This window comes from Rattus norvegicus, chromosome 14 (assembly GCF_036323735.1).
Source record: "Rattus norvegicus strain BN/NHsdMcwi chromosome 14, GRCr8, whole genome shotgun sequence".
NCBI classification, from domain to species: Eukaryota; Metazoa; Chordata; class Mammalia; order Rodentia; family Muridae; genus Rattus; species Rattus norvegicus.
In genome coordinates, this window is record NC_086032.1 from 77,920,750 (window position 1) to 77,939,430 (window position 18,681).

The 18,681-nt window shown below is 48.3% G+C and overlaps 1 protein-coding gene across 17 annotated transcripts in view; it reads right to left on the reverse strand.

Moving 5' to 3' along the window:
- The window catches only part of Jakmip1 (janus kinase and microtubule interacting protein 1), a 120,533-nt gene that overhangs the window by 49,716 nt on the left and 52,136 nt on the right, over positions 1-18,681 (reverse strand). For 13 of the 17 annotated variants that reach the window (NM_001401058.1, NM_001401060.1, NM_001401059.1 and 10 more), the window contains exons 2-3: positions 11,082-11,344; positions 5,021-5,515 (exon numbers count right to left, since the gene is read on the reverse strand). In NM_001401058.1, coding sequence (NP_001387987.1) covers positions 5,021-5,515; positions 11,082-11,210 — 624 coding nt within the window. In that variant the 5' untranslated portion in view covers positions 11,211-11,344. Of the gene's footprint in view, positions 1-1,138; positions 1,274-5,020; positions 5,516-11,081; positions 11,345-17,912; positions 17,986-18,681 lie in introns of those variants that run through there. The other 4 variants (XM_063273146.1, XM_039091952.2, XM_039091948.2 and 1 more) reach the window with 3 other exon arrangements.

Consider the following 18,681-nt stretch of genomic DNA (forward strand, 5'->3'; position numbering starts at 1 on the left):
TTTCTCCTGGCACATGTCTGCAGTTCACCCAAGTTCTTGAACACACCAGAAATGCACTCTTTCACACCATTCCTTTAACTGACTATGCTATTGTTCACATTATTATTTATTTCCTATTTGCATAGCAATTCTTCTCTGTCCTTCAGGGAAAGTGGGCCTTCTTGCTGAAGGTCTGACCCTCCTGTAGGTACTTTTTAATGGAGTTGGTTTCTCTGTGCTCTGGGACCTACAGATGTGATCTGTTTGCTTCTGCTGTCTCTCTCCTACTTGTCACACTGGAACTTAAATGACCCTTTCTTCTTACCATCCTCAAACATAAAAATTTCTGGTACCTCAACTTATTTCTTCAATTAACTTTCAGCTGAGTCTTTCGTTTGTTTGTTTGTTCTGGATCGAAGTCTCACGCCTCCGGTAAGATGGGAGGACTTACAGGAGTGTGAATCCATTCATGGCCCAGGTCTCACCCATCCCCTGGGTCAGACATCTTTCCCTGTGTTGAGCACACTCTAAAGCATTATTTAAGCAATCACTCAGTGTTTAAACTAAGGACTACAGATAAACCGAAGTGCACCTTCCCCTGCCTGCCTGAACAGCTTTCATGCCATTTGAGCTCCTACTCTTTGGGAAGTACGCTGCCCTCACACTCCCCTTTTCAGAGAGCGTCTCAGCTGGGTCTGGACTCCCACACCAGCAGGCTTGCTCTGAATGCTTTGCTTCACAAGGCTCCCGTGTATGAGACAGGGGTTTCCAGTGACTTCTTGGGACTACTGGTCTTTTTACCTGAGCCACTCCAGTGACTGTAGGAGGTGTCTTGGCTGTAAATACATCATGGTAGAAACAATTCCCTACAGATACCACATTGTCCCACTGCTGTTTACTGAAACGCCATCCTTTCCCTACAGCACCAGAGAAATGGCCTGTTCCTAAGTCAAGTGATCCCATGTCTACAGGTCTCTTTCTAGACCTTACTTGGGGATAGGATGATTGTTAGCAAGCAGGAAGACACAGACACACACACACACACACACACACACACACACACACACACACACACACACAGAGAGAGAGAGAGATACACGCTTGCACAAACAAGCACACACACCTACCATTCCAACCCCTTTAAATGTTTAGTACTAACCTAGAATCTGCCGACGCCTGTGCTGCACAGAGATACTCTCAAAATGCAAACACCGTCTTCAAATGTCTGCCATGTCTACTCCTCACTCCTCGGCTGGACGACTGACATCCCACAAGGAAGGGCAGGGACAGTCACTGAACCCTCCCTGAATATTTAGCCACGCCTCCCTGTTGCATGCAACTCTGCCCTACTAGAACTTGGTTTTAGGGCTTTGGGGAGGAGCTAGATCATACAGGCATGGAGGTATTATTGAAAGTCTCCATCTGCACAGACATAGAGAACCATCATCCATGCTGGGTACAGACTCTTCAGTGCAGCTGTATCACGGTTACCCACACTCTTGCCATGACCCAAACTCATTGGTTTCCCCTGGATGAACTCTGGGGATGAATGACAAACATCTGTCTGTCATTGGGAATGTGAGGACAGAGTAAGACAATGCTTAGTCATCCCACACACACCTCTACACCCCCCATGCGCTCTCTCTCTCTCTCTCTCTCTTTCTCTCTCTCTCTCTCTCTCTCTCTCTCTCACACACACACACACACACACACACACACACACACACACACACACACACACACACACACACACACCAGAGGGAAATTCTCAACAACCCATGAAAACAAGTCAGCTTGGCTTCTGGGAAGCTGCATTTACCTCCCTGGACATTCTCATCAATGCAAACTGTTTACCTGGCTCTCCCTTAACCCTTTCCAGCAAGGCTTCCAGCCTGGCAGAACTCCTGGCACAACTTGCCTTGCCATTGTTCCTGGACCCTGTCCCTGCTTCTGAAAGGTTTTCCCCTCTCCAGAGGTCCACTGCTAGTATACAGAAACGAAAGGAATTTTGTATCTACTTTGTATCAGAGCTTGGACAAATGGTCTGTTCGTTCTGAGAAGTCATGAGATTGATGACCTTGGAGGAGAAGCTGAGGCCACTGTGTGCCTCCCTTTTGCCATTCTGTGCCAACCACTGTTTGAGGACATGGCTGTGAAGATGCCGTCTTGGGAGCAAGGAATGGGATTTGTCAGACACAGATCCCAGCGGTACCTTGGCTTTCTCATTTCAAGAACCACCACTACCCAGTCTGTGCTAAAAAAAACAAAAAACAAAAAACAAAACCCAGACTCTGCAGCGTCTCTGCATCGTTCACATGTAATTAGCTTCCCCTTCCTCCGACCTTTAGAACTCACTTCTTCCGGGTCATCTGTCTACTCTCCCCCTGGTTAGTGCAATTCGGAAGAGAAGGGTCACTCTGGTTTGGTCCTGAACTTGGGTGGGAAACCTTAACTGGCTCATCATTATGACAAACATCGTTAGCAGATTTTCCAAAGAGCAATTTATCAGATTAGAGCAACTCCATTTTAATCCAGACATGCTGGAGTCCTCCAGTAAGCTGAATTTTAAAATGTTTTGAATGCACCTACAAAAATGGTCACATGGGGTTTAATCCTTTATTGAATTGCCAGATTGAAGTCTGCACAGGCTGTGCTGTGTGTGGTGGCCTCTGTGAATGGATCTCTGTGAGTTTGAGGCCAGCTTAGTCTACATAGCAAGCTCTAGGTCAGTCAAGGCTACACAGTGAGACCACCTCAAAACACCGTAGGTAGGTAGGTAGGTAGGTAGGTAGGTAGGTGGGTGGGTGGGTGGGTGGGTGGGTGGGTGGATGGATGGATGGATGGATGGATGGGTGGACGAACGGACGGACGGATGGATGGGCGGGCAGGCAGGTGATGGGTGAGTGGGTGGATGAACGGATAGATAGATAGATAGACAGACAGACAGATAGAATAAAAACCTCTGGTTTTAAATCAGTAAATACTAAGCAAATCTTTACATTTCCATAGTTAACTTAGCCTGGCCCATGATTTATTAGGCCTTCTCATAGAGCCCTGGCCTTTCTTGGTTAATACTTAATTAGCATTCTTATAACTAAGTTCTTAAGAGAGAATGCTCCTTCCCTAGTTTTTCACATGTCGCTGCTTTGGAATCTGCCTGGTGCTGGTGTCATAAGGACTTTGAATACCTTTCTACTTCCTGGATGCATTTGCATCCATGTGGGTTAATCATGTAGTTGACAGGATTAAAATCACCTAGGAGACACACCTCTGGACATCTCCATGGGGATATACCCAGGGGTTTAATTAAGGTAGGAGTCTCTGACCACGTAGTAGTGACCAGCGGCGACCCCATGGTGGAGATCCTGAGCTGAATAACACTAGTGTTTATTTCTCCTTGTTTCTGGGAACTGCTTCCTGCTCCTGCCGCCAGGCCTTCCTCACCAGGATGGACTGCACCCTTAAACTGAGAGACAAAATGAATCCTTCCTTCCTTAAGAGGCTTCTTGTCAGGTGTTGGACAATGACTCATTAGTTCCTCAGTGTTTGGATGTGAGGACGCCAGGCCCAGGCTCTTATGTGTGGAAGTGCCGAGAGCTTAACTCCCTGCACAGCTCAGCTATGGGACACTCTACCCTCCAGTGTTGATCTTGATGGGTGAGCTGCCACTTCCTCTAAGTTCACCTTGACTGTTGATCTGCATTACCCATGATGTCAGCATCCCTTTCTCCAGTGACTTACCCCCACCGCCGTGACTTAAAGCCTCTGTTCCCTTAACACACATTGTTAACACTGTATCAACTTAACAATTTTAATTCATTTCTGGACTTGATTTCTTTACTGATATTTATCTTCAGTGAGCCTTGCTCTTTATGGTTTTTCCTTGCTCTACTTTCTGGGAGGTGAAATTTTAATATTTATTACTACCACTATCATTGTGTGTTCACACGACAATTACATTTGAGTGTGGGTACCCATGTGCCGTGGCATGAGGTGATCAGTTCTCTCCTCCCACCAAGGGTTCCCTGGGATTTCAGTTCATCGGGCTTACACAGCAAATGATTTACCCACTGAGCCATCCTGCCAGACTCCTTCCTGGGAATTCTACTGTCTGTCTGCCTGCCTCACAAGACAGTTCAAAAAGATGGTTGACTCCAGGTTTTCACCTACAGCATGCTTTGCTCTGTGGACTAATGCAGCACGCTGTGCCACCCCGCTGCAGGCTGCCCAGGGTCTGCAGGGGCACACAGCTGTTCTTCACAGTCCCATATGTGTACACAGCACTGCTCCTGTGTCTACTAGGGCTGTGGAAGGTGAGTGACACTATGCCCGTCAGGCCCCCACTGACCTGCCACATCCCTTCAGTGACTAGGATTACCAGTCTATGGCCATACCACGCTGTAGGTCTGATCTCAGGGGTTGGGCCTGGTTAGTACTTGGATGGAGAGAAGAGTATTATCAGATTGAGCTGGTCCAGTCTGAGAGCTGCTCCTTCTTGTCACTGCTGAGATGGCTCAAAGTCCCACTCCCCTCCTAATCAAAACCTCCATCTTCTCAGACTTAGAACTAGGGCTAAGGCGGTGACTGGTAATGGCTCAGGGAGGTCTCCTTCCCTCAGGAATGGGGATGAAATAAACTTAACAGCTCTCACCCCACTCCCACTTTTTAAATTTTTGGAGTGGGGGGGGGAGGGGCAGCACTTTACATTTCCCTGAATGTTGCAGCCCTGGGTCTCACCCAAATGTAAAGCCCATTCCAGTCCAAGTGAATGAAGGTCTGTACTCCCTGCCTTTCCTCTGCAGCCAAAGTCCTCTCAGCCCCCATCCACAAGTCCCACATAGAGATGAGAAAACTGCTCCTGAGGACGTACAGATATTCCCAGAACCACACAATAGAAGAAACCTGCCATCCTAAACCAACTACCACCCAGGCAACAGCCAGGACTTTATGGACGCCCCTGTACCTCCAACCGTGCCTGCCTGAAGCACATAGCCCCCGTGTCCCTGAGGGAAGGGGTACTGTGGGGAGAGACTTCACGTACCAGTCTGCGGATGTCACGTTCACACTCCCGCTTGATGCGGTGCACCTCATCCTGGTGCGCCTGGTACGCAGCGCGCAGGTCCGCGGCTTTGGCCTTGTCTGCCTGCATGCAGTTGCTGAGTGCCTCTTCTGCCTGTTTGCGCGCAGCCTTCAGTTCCAGAATCTCCTGCTGCAGCCTCTGGCGCTCGCCATCAAAGGTCCTGCGCGCCTCCTCGCGCGCGTCGGCCAGCAATGCAGTCTTGACTTTGTCCGCGGCGCCATCGCGCAGCACATTCAGCGTGGCCTGCAGTCGCTGCAGCTCGCCTTCCTTGATCTTGGCGGTCCGCGCTGCCTCCTGCTCGTGCTGCCGGATGAGCGCCTCGCGCAGCGCCTGCAGTTCCTTCGTCTTCTCTTCGTGCAGCTTGGCCTTGAGTTCTGAGATGTAGGCCGTGTGGCGACGCTGCTCCTGCTCCCGTTCCAGCTTGGCCTCCTGCAGACGCTCCCGCAGCTTCCCCACCTACAGCCAAGACAGCAGCCAAGGTTAGGGTCAGATCCCCTCAGCTTGATACTTTTCCTGTCTCCACCCTCTAGTTCCTCTGCAGGCCACGCCCACAGCTCTGTCCTCCACCTGAACCCCAACCTGGATCTCCCTTTCCACAGTATTTTATGGTTTTCTCTAGAGAGCCAAAGCGTGAGGATATTTCAATTCCGAACTGTATAAAGAAGGACAAGAAACTAAAGGAAGATTCTAAACAACTAAGTGGTTTTTAGGGCCCAAGGGGGAATTTGAGTCAGTGATGGCTGGCACCACTATTACCTTGTGCCAGAGGGCCTGGCAGACCTATATGGGATTGAATGCAAAGTAGCTGCCCTGAGGCAGATGCATCATATGCAATCACAGAAACAACAGGTAGGGCCATCCATCACTGGTCACCTCCCCCAGAGCTGGAACTGGAGCTCTCTCCAGCTGAGTCTGGTCCTGCACCAGCCTACCTCCCTCAGACGACTGTGATGCTATGTCCTCACTGTCAATCTGACGAGGTTTAGAAATATCTCAGAGACTGTGAGAAACACATCTAGATATGACTGTGAAGAGTGTTTCCAGAGAGAAATGAGGGGAGAAGACTTTCTTTCCTTGGAGAGGACCCAGGATCTGGGGAAATGCTCACACAAAGCCAAGAAAGGAAGTGCTTTCCTAGGTTCAAAATGTCCAGGCACTAAGGAAACAGTAGCCATGGCTCCAGGTCTACTCAACTGGAAGCAGACCTTGCCATAACCCATGTGGTCTTATGGGGATGCAGAATACAAGCGTGGCAGGGTTTATAAGGGAAGAATTTTAAGGGAAGTCTGGGAAGCCAGGCAATGCATAGAAAGGCAAGAGTCCCTTCAAGGAGCTGCTATGCCCATAACATGTGAAGTCTAAGGCACAATGCAGATATCAGGATGTCTGAGGTGCCGGGACTGTGAAACACACAAGGAAAGGCTGCAGGCAACGAGGGAAGCCAACCCGGGACGCAGCTCATGGGAGTGGGGAATGCTCAAGGTCCTCAGAACACACGCTGAGACACCCTGTGCTAGACATGGAGGTACCTTCAGAGGTTCAGTCTGTTTTGCTTGGTTCCCATGGCTCCTTTCATGGTTCTGGCCCATGATCTTTGGGAAACATGGATCTGTTGTAGTTTTACAAGGGTTCATAGCTAAGAGATTGCCTTGAGTGTCACACAGAGGCTTGGAACAGGGATGTTTAAGCTGTGTTGGAAGTGTTAAGGTTTTGGAGACTTATAGATAGACACAGACTGAACACATTTTGCATCGTGACATGGACATGGATGAGCTCTTGGGGGTCCAGGATGGAATGCTATGGTTTAAAGGGAAGTGTCTACATGTCAGACTGACAAAGGGTAGACTTCGCCATCAACTTGACTAAGATTTAGATTCACCCTGGAAATGAGGATTCTCGAAGTTTTCTGTAAGGCTGTCTCTGGAGAGGATTACCTAAGGGGGAAGGATCCACCCTGCAGCTGGAGGGTGCCATTCTATGGGCTGGGGATCTGGATGCAATAAGATGGAGACGGGAAGTCCAGCTAAGCTCCACCAAGCCTCCTTTTCCTGCTCCCCTGCCATGAACTGATGGTTCTGCTATGCCACACCTCCCAGTCATGATGGAGGAGTCCTTTGAAAAGGTGGGTCAGAATAAATATGCCCTCCATAAAGCTCTCCACCCCTAGGCTGTTTATGTCAGAATCTTTGTTGTGCCAGCAGCGAGAAGAGTAGCTAACACACAGGGTTTCATGTGGGGCCGCCTTCTAGGAATTTGGCAGGGATTTGACACTTGGCTAGGACTAGGAAGCAGGCTCGAGATGAACACAACTGAGGACTGTGTTCTTTGTGTCTTTGTATCTCGATGGGTCTTGTTATGGGACCCTTGTCTAGGTTTTGTTTGTTCCTTAACTACTGTTTATGCTGTAGGACTGACCATACTCTTTGCATGTACTTATAATGGTATAAAAGCAGACTGGAAAAAAAATAATAAACCTCACTTCAGTCTCATGTCTAGTTGTCTTTTTCTTTTTAATCCTCGCTCCCTCCCTTGAGACCTGGCTGACTGAGCTGGCTTGGTCAGTTTCAGCCTTGGGACTTGGTGAATTCTAGAAGACCTGGCTCACCCTGCAGCTGTCTCACCAGAGGTAAGCACTTCCCTCACACAAGAAAGTTTGTTACTGAGGCAGTGCAGAGCCTGTGACTGGACCTTGGTAGAACTGGGAAGTTGTGTTGTGATTGGTAGAAATTAGTATTGCCACATTTGCATGTCACTTCCTGCCATGCCCCCTCCAGGACACAACTGGCTGTACCCCCTCACTTTTTGACCCAGGGCTAAACACCCTCCTGTGCTGCCCCCTGGTGTTCTAAGAGGTTCTTCTGAGAAGTCTTGTTGACTCAGAGCTTCACCATGAGTAAGACAGGCTGAGCAGGTGATAGCACAGGTGGTGACAGCTGCTGCCATGGTGGTAGGGGCAGCAGCAGCATCACAAAGCCAGTACAGTCACAGAGAGAGACCGGGCAAAGACTGCCGGAAGCCGAGGCAGAAGACAGCTCGGGATGGTGGAAGCACAAAGAAAGCAGAGAGTCAAGGCAGCAGCAGAAGGCTATGGCAGACTTCCAAAGCCAAAGGCCAGAGGCTGCAGTTCCTAGGGGCTGGCAGTTTGAGGTTAAGGTGGGGTCAAGGTCTGACTCACTTCTGCAGACCAAGGCTAGTTGCCGTGTTGGGATGGATTATATAGTATGGACTAGTTGCTGTGTGACCGAGTAAATCACTGTCGGGCTACAGCCAGAACCTGCATGGCCTTCCCTCTACCATCACTGTGTCCCATATTACTTCAGACTTTGGGCCTTTTCAGGCTTCAAGTTCTACCCTGCCAGCCAGACATCCATCCCACCCTGTCCCCAACTGACACTTGAGTTATTCATAGAGGCTGTTGAAAACTTGATGCTGTGCAAATCTGCTTCCTCTCCAGCCAGTAAAATTCTTAGAGCCAGTTCTAAGGTCTCTGAGAAGCCTTGGCAGACCCGGCTTACCCTGCATGTGCTGAGGGGAGGGGCCTCTCCTGAGTTACCTCATGCAAATCAGGTGTCCCAGCTCACACCAGGGTGCATGCAATACTCAAGACAGGGCCCTCAGTGAATGAATGGTGGGAGGAACACTTGCCTCACATTCCTTGTTTGCCCTGAACCCTTTGATAACTTTCCTCTACTATCATAAGGACACCATCAACATGGCCTTGCTGGCTGGTATGATATCATGTTCAATGACACCTAAATGAAATTGTGAAGTTCACATGTATGCTTTCCTGCTGGTCTGGGGGATGCTCTACTGAAGTCTCTGAGAGCAGACTTGTCTTGGTGACTAAACAGGCAAAGACCTGTGGAGACCACAGTGGGTCATGGAGAGGAGACAGCAGCCAGGCTATGGCCAGGCAGATATCCCAAGTCCCAGAGCTGAGAGGCAGCCTGGTGGTAGGAGACTCCCACAGCTGGTCCTTGCTACTTTGTGGGTTCTTTTTCCTTCCCTTTACCCCATGGCTTCACCCCACATCACTAGATAGAAGAGAAAGAAGGGTAGAGAAGTGAGGGAGGGAGACAGACAGGCAGACAGACAGACAGACAGACAGATCTGACTCTAATTTTTTTTCTTCTTGTTTCTTCTTTGTAGCTAGTCTTTGCTCCTTTTGGGTTCTTCTTTTTCCCACCCTTATTCCACCCTATCTTTATCCCCATGGTTGCACCCCCTATCACTAGATAGGAAAGAAAGAAGAGTAGAGGGAGAGAGAGATCCAAATAATTTCTTTCTTCCTGTTTTTCATTTGAGTACCACTACTAACAAACAACAACGAACCCCCACCCCAAACAACCAACAACCACACATCCCAACTACCCAACTATCAGGGCTCTAGCATTTGCATACCCTCTAAAAAGTTCCCAGAATTCCAAACATCACACAATTGAAGAAACCATCTGCAGCTGGGCAAAGCCATGCCTCTGCTAGAGCACTGGACAAATCATAATCAGCTGCTGAAAACCAGCCCCATATCCCCACTCCTGGGATAAAGACAAAAACATAGTCTTATAATATTTCTGAGTTTTTTTATTAAGAAACCAAAATTCTAGGGCTGGAGAGATGGTTTAGTGGTTAAGAGCACTAACTGCTCTTCCGGAGGCCCTGAGTTCAATTCCCAGCACCTACATGGTGGCTCACAACCATCTGTAATGGGATCTGATTCCCTCTTCTGGTGTGTGTGTGTGTGTGTGTGTGTGTGTGTGTGTGTGTGTGTGTATGTGTGTGTATATATATATATGTGTGTATAGATGTATGTGTATATATGTATATATATGTACACACACACATATATATATACATACATACACACATATGAATGTGAGAAACATATATATGAGTAAGAGAAACCAAAATTCCAGAATTCTCACTACAGAATCCCAGGGGTCTGTCTTCCACAGTATAGCACCTGCTAGACCAGGTCTAACCTCGTATGGGGGCTCAGTTATATCTCACAAAACAGATAAGCTAAAGTTCTAAATACTGAAGTGTTAGGATGGCATTAGATTGGTAAGAGGACCTATAATGAGCAGATTAGTATAAATGAGGACATTCTATTGGGTCTGAATCCCATCTGTGATGGTTAGGATTAATTATCAACAAGGTAGATGTTAGAATCACCTAGAAGATGGACCTCTGGGCATGTCTTGAGGGGGGGGTTATCATAATTACATTAAATGATATGGGAAGACCCTTCTGTAGTGGGGAGCACCCTGGTCAGGGTATCCAGGGTTGCATAGCAACAGAGAAAGCAAACTCAACACTGGCACATACTAACTGCTCTCAGCTTCCGATTGTGAAAGCGATATGACCAGCTCCCCCAGAATCCATCCTGCAGCTGCGACTTCCCTGCTGTGAGGGACCTCAGACCCTCCCATATCACAACAGCTGCCACAGCAAAGACTATGGCAGTGGGGTTTTCTCCTGTAGCTGTTATCTCAGACATTCAGGACAGCCTTGAACTGCTTCATTTCCTGCAAGCTCAGAACAAGAGTTGGGAGACTTTAAGTCATTCATCCTTGATCAGGAAGCCAGGCTGGCTGAACCCAGGATGGAGGTCACCAGGCCTATGAACGAGAAAGCCAGAGTCCCCTGACAGCACTGTGTTGGCATCAGAGCTGTGCCTTGACTTTTCCTGAGGGATGTGGGTACCCAGCCAAGCACTGTTCCAACAGGTTCCGAATCTTATACATGCCCAACAAGGGCAAGAAAACTCCTGTCACAGAGGCAGGCTCTTCATAGATGATTTGCCCATAGCCCCTACTGTGACCCCTATCATGCAAGGAAGGGAAGCTGAAACATAAAGAGTCTGGCAGCCCCACCAAGGTCACAGGCAGTGTGTGGGGAGAAAACTACTGCCACGTGGTCTTCTCAGCGCCCTCCTGTACTCAAAGCTCAGGCCTGGGATTACACCCTTCTCAGCCCAATGCTCACAGCCCAGCCTGAGGTGGCACCAGAGGCCCCGCCGCACCTTGCTCTTCTCCTGCTGGAACTCGATCTGGATGTTCGTCAGCTTGGCCCGTAGCTCTTCATTGGCCATCTGTACAGAGTCTGTCTCTGTCTCGGGCTTCTCACCCTTGCTGCGGCCCTTTTTAGACATGTTTCCTCTTGGAGTGAGACGCTGAGGTCCTGAGGTTCACGCCTGCCCACCGGCAAGCACAGCTACCAGCTCAGCTGTGCTAAGCAGTCGTGCAGGCCTCCGCTCGTCCTCTGTGCACACCATCACTGGAGAGTCTGTTCGGGGAGAAGAGAAACTGAGTAAGCTCATGGCAAGTGTCTCCCTCTAGCCTGAGCATCCCAGGGCTCTAAACACTTGCCTCACTCTCAGAACTTGGCCTCACAAGCTCACTCACAAGCTTGGCCTCTCATAGCTCACTGGAGCTACCACAGAATCACCTAGAAGATGTTACAGGTGGAGTCTCACCATCCGTGGCACCTGACCACCAACTCCTAAACTATGCCCCAGAGGACCACATTGAACCACTCTGCTCTAGTCCTGGCCTCTTGAGGATGCCGGACCTCATCAGTGTATCTGTGAACCACACCCTGTGCAGCTCGTGGGTGGTGGGTGCTATTTCTAAAGGCATCCCAGGGTCTTTCCAAAAGACCTGAAGCTCCTGAGGACAAGAGGCAGGAGGCACTGGGTGTGCACTGCACCCCACAGGACAGGAGGCAGGAGGCACTGTGTGTGCACTGCACCCCACAGGACAAAAGGCAGGAGGCACTGTGTGTGCATTGCACCCCACAGGACAGGATGCAGGAGGCACTGTATGTGCACTGCACCCCCCAAGCCAGTAACTCTGGAGCAATGTCAGTGCTGCGCTCTGAAACAGATGGTTCATTCCCAGAGTTAACTATTCCCCCATACCAGGTAAAATTCTATCATCCAGGTTACAGATGAAATGAAGAAACTGAGGCACGCAGGGGTCAAGTGCCAGGTTACACAGCTCATAACAGGAATTGGAGCTGACCTGATCATCCTGCTATGTCCAAAAGCAACGCAGGACGAGCAACTGAGGTCTCTGAACGTGGGACAGCAGATGGTGCCATCAAGGGCCCAGTTCAAACCCCTCCTACTGCTCACCAAATAAGAGAAGCTCCAGTCAGGGCAATACCCGCCACATGGCCACAAAGCTTCTCAGTGGGTGTGGAGAAGACACATGAAGGGAAAGGAGGAAGGAAGGAAGGAAGGATAGAAGGAAGGAAGGAAGGAAGGAAGGAAGGAAGGAAGGAAGGAAGGAAGGGAGGGAGGGAGGGAGGAAGGAAGGTTGGTTTTTAGTCCAACACATAAAATATTTGGAGTCCAAAGATAGGTAAACAAAACAGAAATAGGGAAATTTCTTAGATCCATCAGAGAACTGAGACCATAGGGCTAAGCAGTGGCCCACAGAGAGCCCAGAGCAGAGAAACATTTCCCGAGTATCAGTTCCAGCTCCTTTTGCATCAGGCCCAGCTCCCAACAAGATATGAACACTAGGCCCAGACTTAGACGTTAAAGTGATTCTGAATAACATGCAAAGGGCCTGAGAGAAAAAAGCAGACAGTATGGCAGAACAGATGGTCTGTAAGCAGAGACGAAAAATCCAGAAAGGGATATAGAGATGTCCAAGTTAAAAAAAAAAAAAAAACCCACCACAGAAGAACTCAAACAAGCTTTCCACAAGCTCTTTGCAGGACTGCACAGAGCTGAAGAGTCCACGAGCTCATGGGCGCACCAATAGTACATTCCCCAACTGAACAGAGTCTGTCCGTGAGCTCACAGATGTTAATGCAGTGTCTTCAAGCTAAGAAACAACAGAAAGCTGATGGAGAAAGAGACCAGACTGTCCAAGGGCAAAGCACTGAGCTAGTCTAATAGCTGTGATAGAACACCCCAAAAGCAACTTGGGGCGGAAAGGGTTTATCTCAGCTTACAGTTCCACATCACAGTCCATCGCTGACCAAAATCAGAGCAGGAACTCTAATAAGACAAGAGCCTGGTGACAGGAGCTGATGCAGAGGTCATGAGGGAGCGTTTATTTACTGGCTTGCTCATAGACCGATCTGGTGGGGACATCGTCTTAACCTTGGTTCCCTCCTCTAAAAGAACTCTAGCTTGTGTGATGTTGATCTAAAACTAGCCAACACCGGTGTGAAAGGAAGAATAAGAGAAAGAACCACAGGACTATGTGAAGCTGTGTGTGGTCCTCCCCAACTAACAGCAGACACCCAAGCATAGGTGCACAAACTGAGTATGTCACAGCCAAGCTGCAGCTGACCAAAGATGAAGGAAAGGAAAATCCTAAAACAAGGCCAAGAAGAAATATCTTGGCTACAGAGAAACAATGAGTTCAGCAGACATCTCTGCAGAAATGATATTGGGGTGGGGGAGAACAGAGCAAAATACTGTTTAGAGGGGAAAGTCAGCCTGCAATTCAGTCACCTGGGACACTTTCAGACTAAAACCTCAAGAGAAACAAAAGCCAAAGAATCGGCCGATCCACACAGTCCTCCCCTTTTAAGAAGGCTAAGAGAAACGATCCAGAGAGAGGTTCAATGAATCAAAAAACCCAGTCTAGCTGGACATGTACTGCGGTGTACACCTTTAACCCCAGCACACGGGAGGCAGAGGCTGGTGGATCACTCTGAGTTTGGGGCCAGTGTGGCCTACAAAGGGTTTCAAACCAGCCAGGGCTACATAGTGGGAATGTCTAAAACAAAAAACAAACAAACAAAAAGTCCTCAGACTAAACAGGAGGACAAACAAATGAAAACCATATGATATTGCAAAACTATGATTTTAAAAGGTGCTCTGGAGAGGGGTAAGCAAACGCAGTTAAAAACCTTGAGGTTTCTATTCTTAACTGATCTGAGAGACACCAGTTTGCTGAAGCAGAAAGAACTGTGCGCTGGCTGCTCCAGCTGGGAGGGGGAGGGGCGGCAAGCCAGACCCCACAACATACTAGAGGAAGTAGGACCCATGCAGATGCTATAGTATACACCCGTTCATCCAAACTGGACTTAAGAGGGCTTTTAAATACATGTTGCAAACTCTGGACTGATCCTCAAACAGTTTTGAGAGAGAGGAACAAATTAAGTTTCTCTTAAAATGGAAACATTAAGCTACAAAAGGCAGAAAGAGAGTGGAAGAGAAAATCAGTTACTAAGAAGACTCAAGGAATCTGGGGATAACTAACCGGGCAAGGAGCCGCTAAGGACCCCAGCTCTAACTCAACCACGCAGAGCACAGTGGCTTCACAGTTAGCCGCTGCCCCACACTCAGGTCCTGAAACTGCGTGTGAGAAACAGGAGAAAACTGGCAAAAAATAATATCTGAATTCACACAGCCCCAAACGTAATCAAAACCAAACCATAATCACATGGTGTCTCTGCTGCCTTGACTCTGAGCACACAGCACCCACACTTTGCACCATGCAATGCCTACAGAGGCTGCAGGGGACCCCGGGGCTCCATCTCACGGCTGTTGTACTGTCTGCTCTTCTTGAAACAGAACAATACTAGTAAGGAAATAGAAGCTTTTAAAATGTTCCTACCTTTGTTGTTTGGCATGTGACTATCAAATTAGTGTCTAAGTCTCTATGTGGTATTAGAAGGTTAGATTTTTAAAAATCATATCTGGGGCTAGTGAGATGGCTGAGCGGGTAAGGACGTTGGCTGAGCTTAGTCTCTGAGACCCACTTGTGGAGGGCAGGAAGTGACTCCTGCAAGTTGTCCTCTGACTTCCAGGTATGTGCACACATATGATAGATAAATAAACATAATAAAAAATTTCCTGGGGTTGGGGATTTGGCTCAGTGGTAGAGCGCTTGCCTAGCAAGCGCAAGGCCCTGGGTTCGATCCCCAGCTCCGAAAAAAAAGAATAGAAAAAAAATTTCTTAATTGGTGTCTGTGTTGTTAACACCTTTCATAAAGAAGCATTCAGGGGTTGGGGATTTAGCTCAGTGGTAGAGCGCTTGCCTAGCAAGTGCAGGGCCCTGGGTTCTGTCCCCAGCTCCGAAAAAAAAAAAAAGAAAAAAAAAATAAAGAAGCATTCAATGACTTTTGACTCACAGTTAAGGAAGAATTCACAACAATTTCTGAAGTGACCCTATGTTTGCTTTTGCTATTCAGTATGATAAGTTTATTTATTCAAAGTGGCATTGAAGCTTTGAGGATTACAAAATCAAAGTATTAGTCAGCTCCAAAATATATTAGCGATGTCCCTCTCCATCTCTTGGTATTAAATATTCAGCCAATATTTAATTCCTTATGTCAAAATTAAAAGTCCACCCTTCTCATTAGCATGCAAATCTGTTTTCATTTTAAGAAATACCAAGATTATATGAACATAAGAGAATTGTTTTAAAGCCAGGCAGTGGTGGCACATGCCACCAGCACGCAGGAGGCAGAGGCAGGCAGATCTCTGTGAGTTTGAAGCCAGCCTAGTCTACAAAGTAAGTTCCAGGACAGCCAGGGCTACACGAAGAGGAGAGATGGCTCAGTGGTTAAGAGCACTGCTGCAATTCCAGAGGTCCTGAGTTCAATTCCCAGCAACCACATGGTGGCTCACAACCATCTGTAATGGGATCTCATGCCCTCTTCTGGTGTGTCTGAAGACATCTTTAAAAAAAAAAAAAAGAAAAAATGTTTAAAAGTAATATCATATGATTTATTAAGAAACATTTGATTTGTGTATTTATACCTTTAAACTTGAGGTCACATGAAAATTACTCCAGCGAAAAGGGATCACAAGTGGAAAAAGCTTTAGCTGCACCCATGAAGACAGAAACTGTCGAGTGGAGTTGAAATGTTGCCTATGGGAAAGCGCTGAATTTGAGACTCTCCGGTGTGCAGATAGCCAACACGTTCACTGTTAATTGGGGGACTGACTTGAATTCATACCCAGTCACAGAGGAACTCAGTGGAAACCACGAAGTAAAGGCCCTCCTGGCAGGGCCTCCAGGATTAGGACACCAGACTCCACTCACCTGAGCTGCTAAATATTTTTGGGCTGGTCCCCCTTTCATCTACTGCCTTCACCAGCATCTCCCTTGATGATCATGGGGACAGTTACAGCCAGCAAGCTCTCTGTAAGGCTCAAACAACTGATGCTAAACACAACGCTTCCATTCCCATAAGAAGAAGCACTCTGCATCACACTCTAAGGAGAAGAGAGGGAGGGAAGGAGAGCAAGGGGAGGGCATTAAGGGATGTGACCAATCCTGAACCCAGTTGTTGGGAAGCAAATTACAGGACCTGTCCTGAATCAACCCTTCCGGAACGCAGAGTTCATAAGCTCCCTGAAGCTTTCCTTCTCTCATGGGTCCACTTTCCAGACACAAGGTTGGCACCCAAAAGTGGGAGGTGATGTGGGAGTCTTTGTTGATTTTCTAGTGGAGCAGACACTTCCAGAGCCAGAGATGAAAACCATCTTGTGTTCTCCTGCCTGCAAAGGTGCTTCCTAGAGTGGACCTTGTAATCTCCTACATGGTTCCCTACACTTCCTAGACGCCGCTGCAGCCGTGGGTCATGTGACCAGACTTGGCCAATGATGTGCATGAGCGGCTGTGCCTGGGGCCCTTATGGGCGGAGTTTAAAGTCTGACTATTCTTCCTGCCTACAGAACCCTTGAAAACCATCTGTTGAGGTGGTGACAGGGCCACAGGGACATCTGGGCTCTTGACTCTGCCATTAGACAGGCCCAGCTAGCCTTCATGAAAGGATCTGTGAGCCTGAACTGTCCTCTTAAGCTTCCTCTGTTGGCATTAGCACCTAGAAAACGTTCCTCTTGGCCTACTTTCTTCTCTATGCCACCTACCCAACTTCAAAATTCAACTCAGATGTCACCTGCTTTAGTACACATTTACCAATGCCACCCTCACCCCTGGCAGGGTGGGAATTGTCTCCTGTCCACCCACAGTCCCATTTCCCTCACAGCCCTGACCTGTTGATGCCACTTGTCCCTACCACCGGACAAGATGCTCTGGGGCAGCCAGACCCGTGCTGACCTCGACCTCCCAGAGTTTAGCTCAGGGCCTTCCCAGACTCCAGGTGACTAGGTGGATAAACTGGACTTTGGATGGCCAGGCCAAACCAGTCAGCCTTCTTTACTACTAAGCCATTGTGTAGGAGCTGGACTGACTCCTTGTCAGGATCATCTGCTGCACAAAGAAACTCCAGGACCTCAAGGTGAGATGACATCAGGACATGCCTTACAGTGGATACATGGGTCAGGAGGGATGCCTACTGGATTCTTTAAAATAAATAAATAAATAAATAAATAAATGTACATGAGTAAACTGTAGCTGTCTTCAGACACACCAGAAGAGGGCATCAGATCCCATTACAGATGGTTGTGAGGCATGTGGTTCCTGGGAATTGAACTCAGGACCACTGGAAGAGTAGTCACTGCTCTTAACCACTGAGCCATCTCTTCAGCCCTCCTGCCTACTATCCTCTTAAGAAGTATCAGAACGTTGATGCTCAGAGAAATGACTATAGGAGAATACAGGGCAGACACTGTCTGCAAGCCAAAAGTCATACCCAAATCATACCACAAGAGCACAACCCACAAATACCTGATCTCTAACCTCCCATCTCCAGAGCTGTGGGAGACCTCTTCCTACTGCTGAGGCCTGGAAACTTCATCCTGACAGACAACTAATGACATGTTAGCAGGGTAACCCCAGCTCAGGGTAGACCCTGCCCATGTACAGCTTTAACAATAACCTTCCACAAATGCCCCACAGAGCAAGATAACCTGATCAGGCATCCCCAAGCAGTAGTTCTCAGACCACAGCCAGCCTGGACTCGAAATCATTACCTCTACCACCTCCCCGAACCAATTCCAGCCTCGTCTGGGAGTCCCTCCATCTGCCCTGCAGGATGGCTGGTTACCATGGACGCACAGAAGTCCCTGCTAACCATTTCAAATTTATCACCTACCACCTTGATATACTGGCCGTGGAGGGAGTTGAGAGACACTGGGAGGGGCAAAGAAGCAAGGAGGCGACCGTTGGTCCCTTCAACACCAGCAGAGATGTTCTGATGGACAGCCTGAGGTGGACAGCCCTAGCCTATGGTCTAGCCTGTTCTCATGGTCAGTTTTGAAACACCCCCTTTCAGAACTGCAGTAATGGTATCTTCCTCTGGAAGCAGGGGACAAGGAAGGAAGTTGCATGTGGTGTCTGTTAGAATATGCTATGTGTCATTCAGCTCTCTGTGTGTCTAGCTGATGCTCCTTCCAAGGGGTGTGGACCGAGGTTGCTACTGGGGCAGGAGTCCACCTGCTAGGGTGACAGTGGAATATGACCTGAGATCCTCTTGTGGACCACCCCTCTGCTGTAGGAGGGGTGCAGAGGTGGTTTTTATCTGCTCTTCCTCTATATTTTCCAAGGCATTTTCCATACCCAAAAGAATGTTTTCCATTAAAGATGGATTAAATCAGAGGACTAGCATCCTCATCATATCCTGTTCATGTGGGGAAAAAAAAGACACCAACAAGCAATTGCCATCAAGACAACTACCAGCCAAGAGCTGCAAGCACCTGCTGAAGGCCTTGGTCCTCAAAACAGTGAGGGGCATTGAGCAGA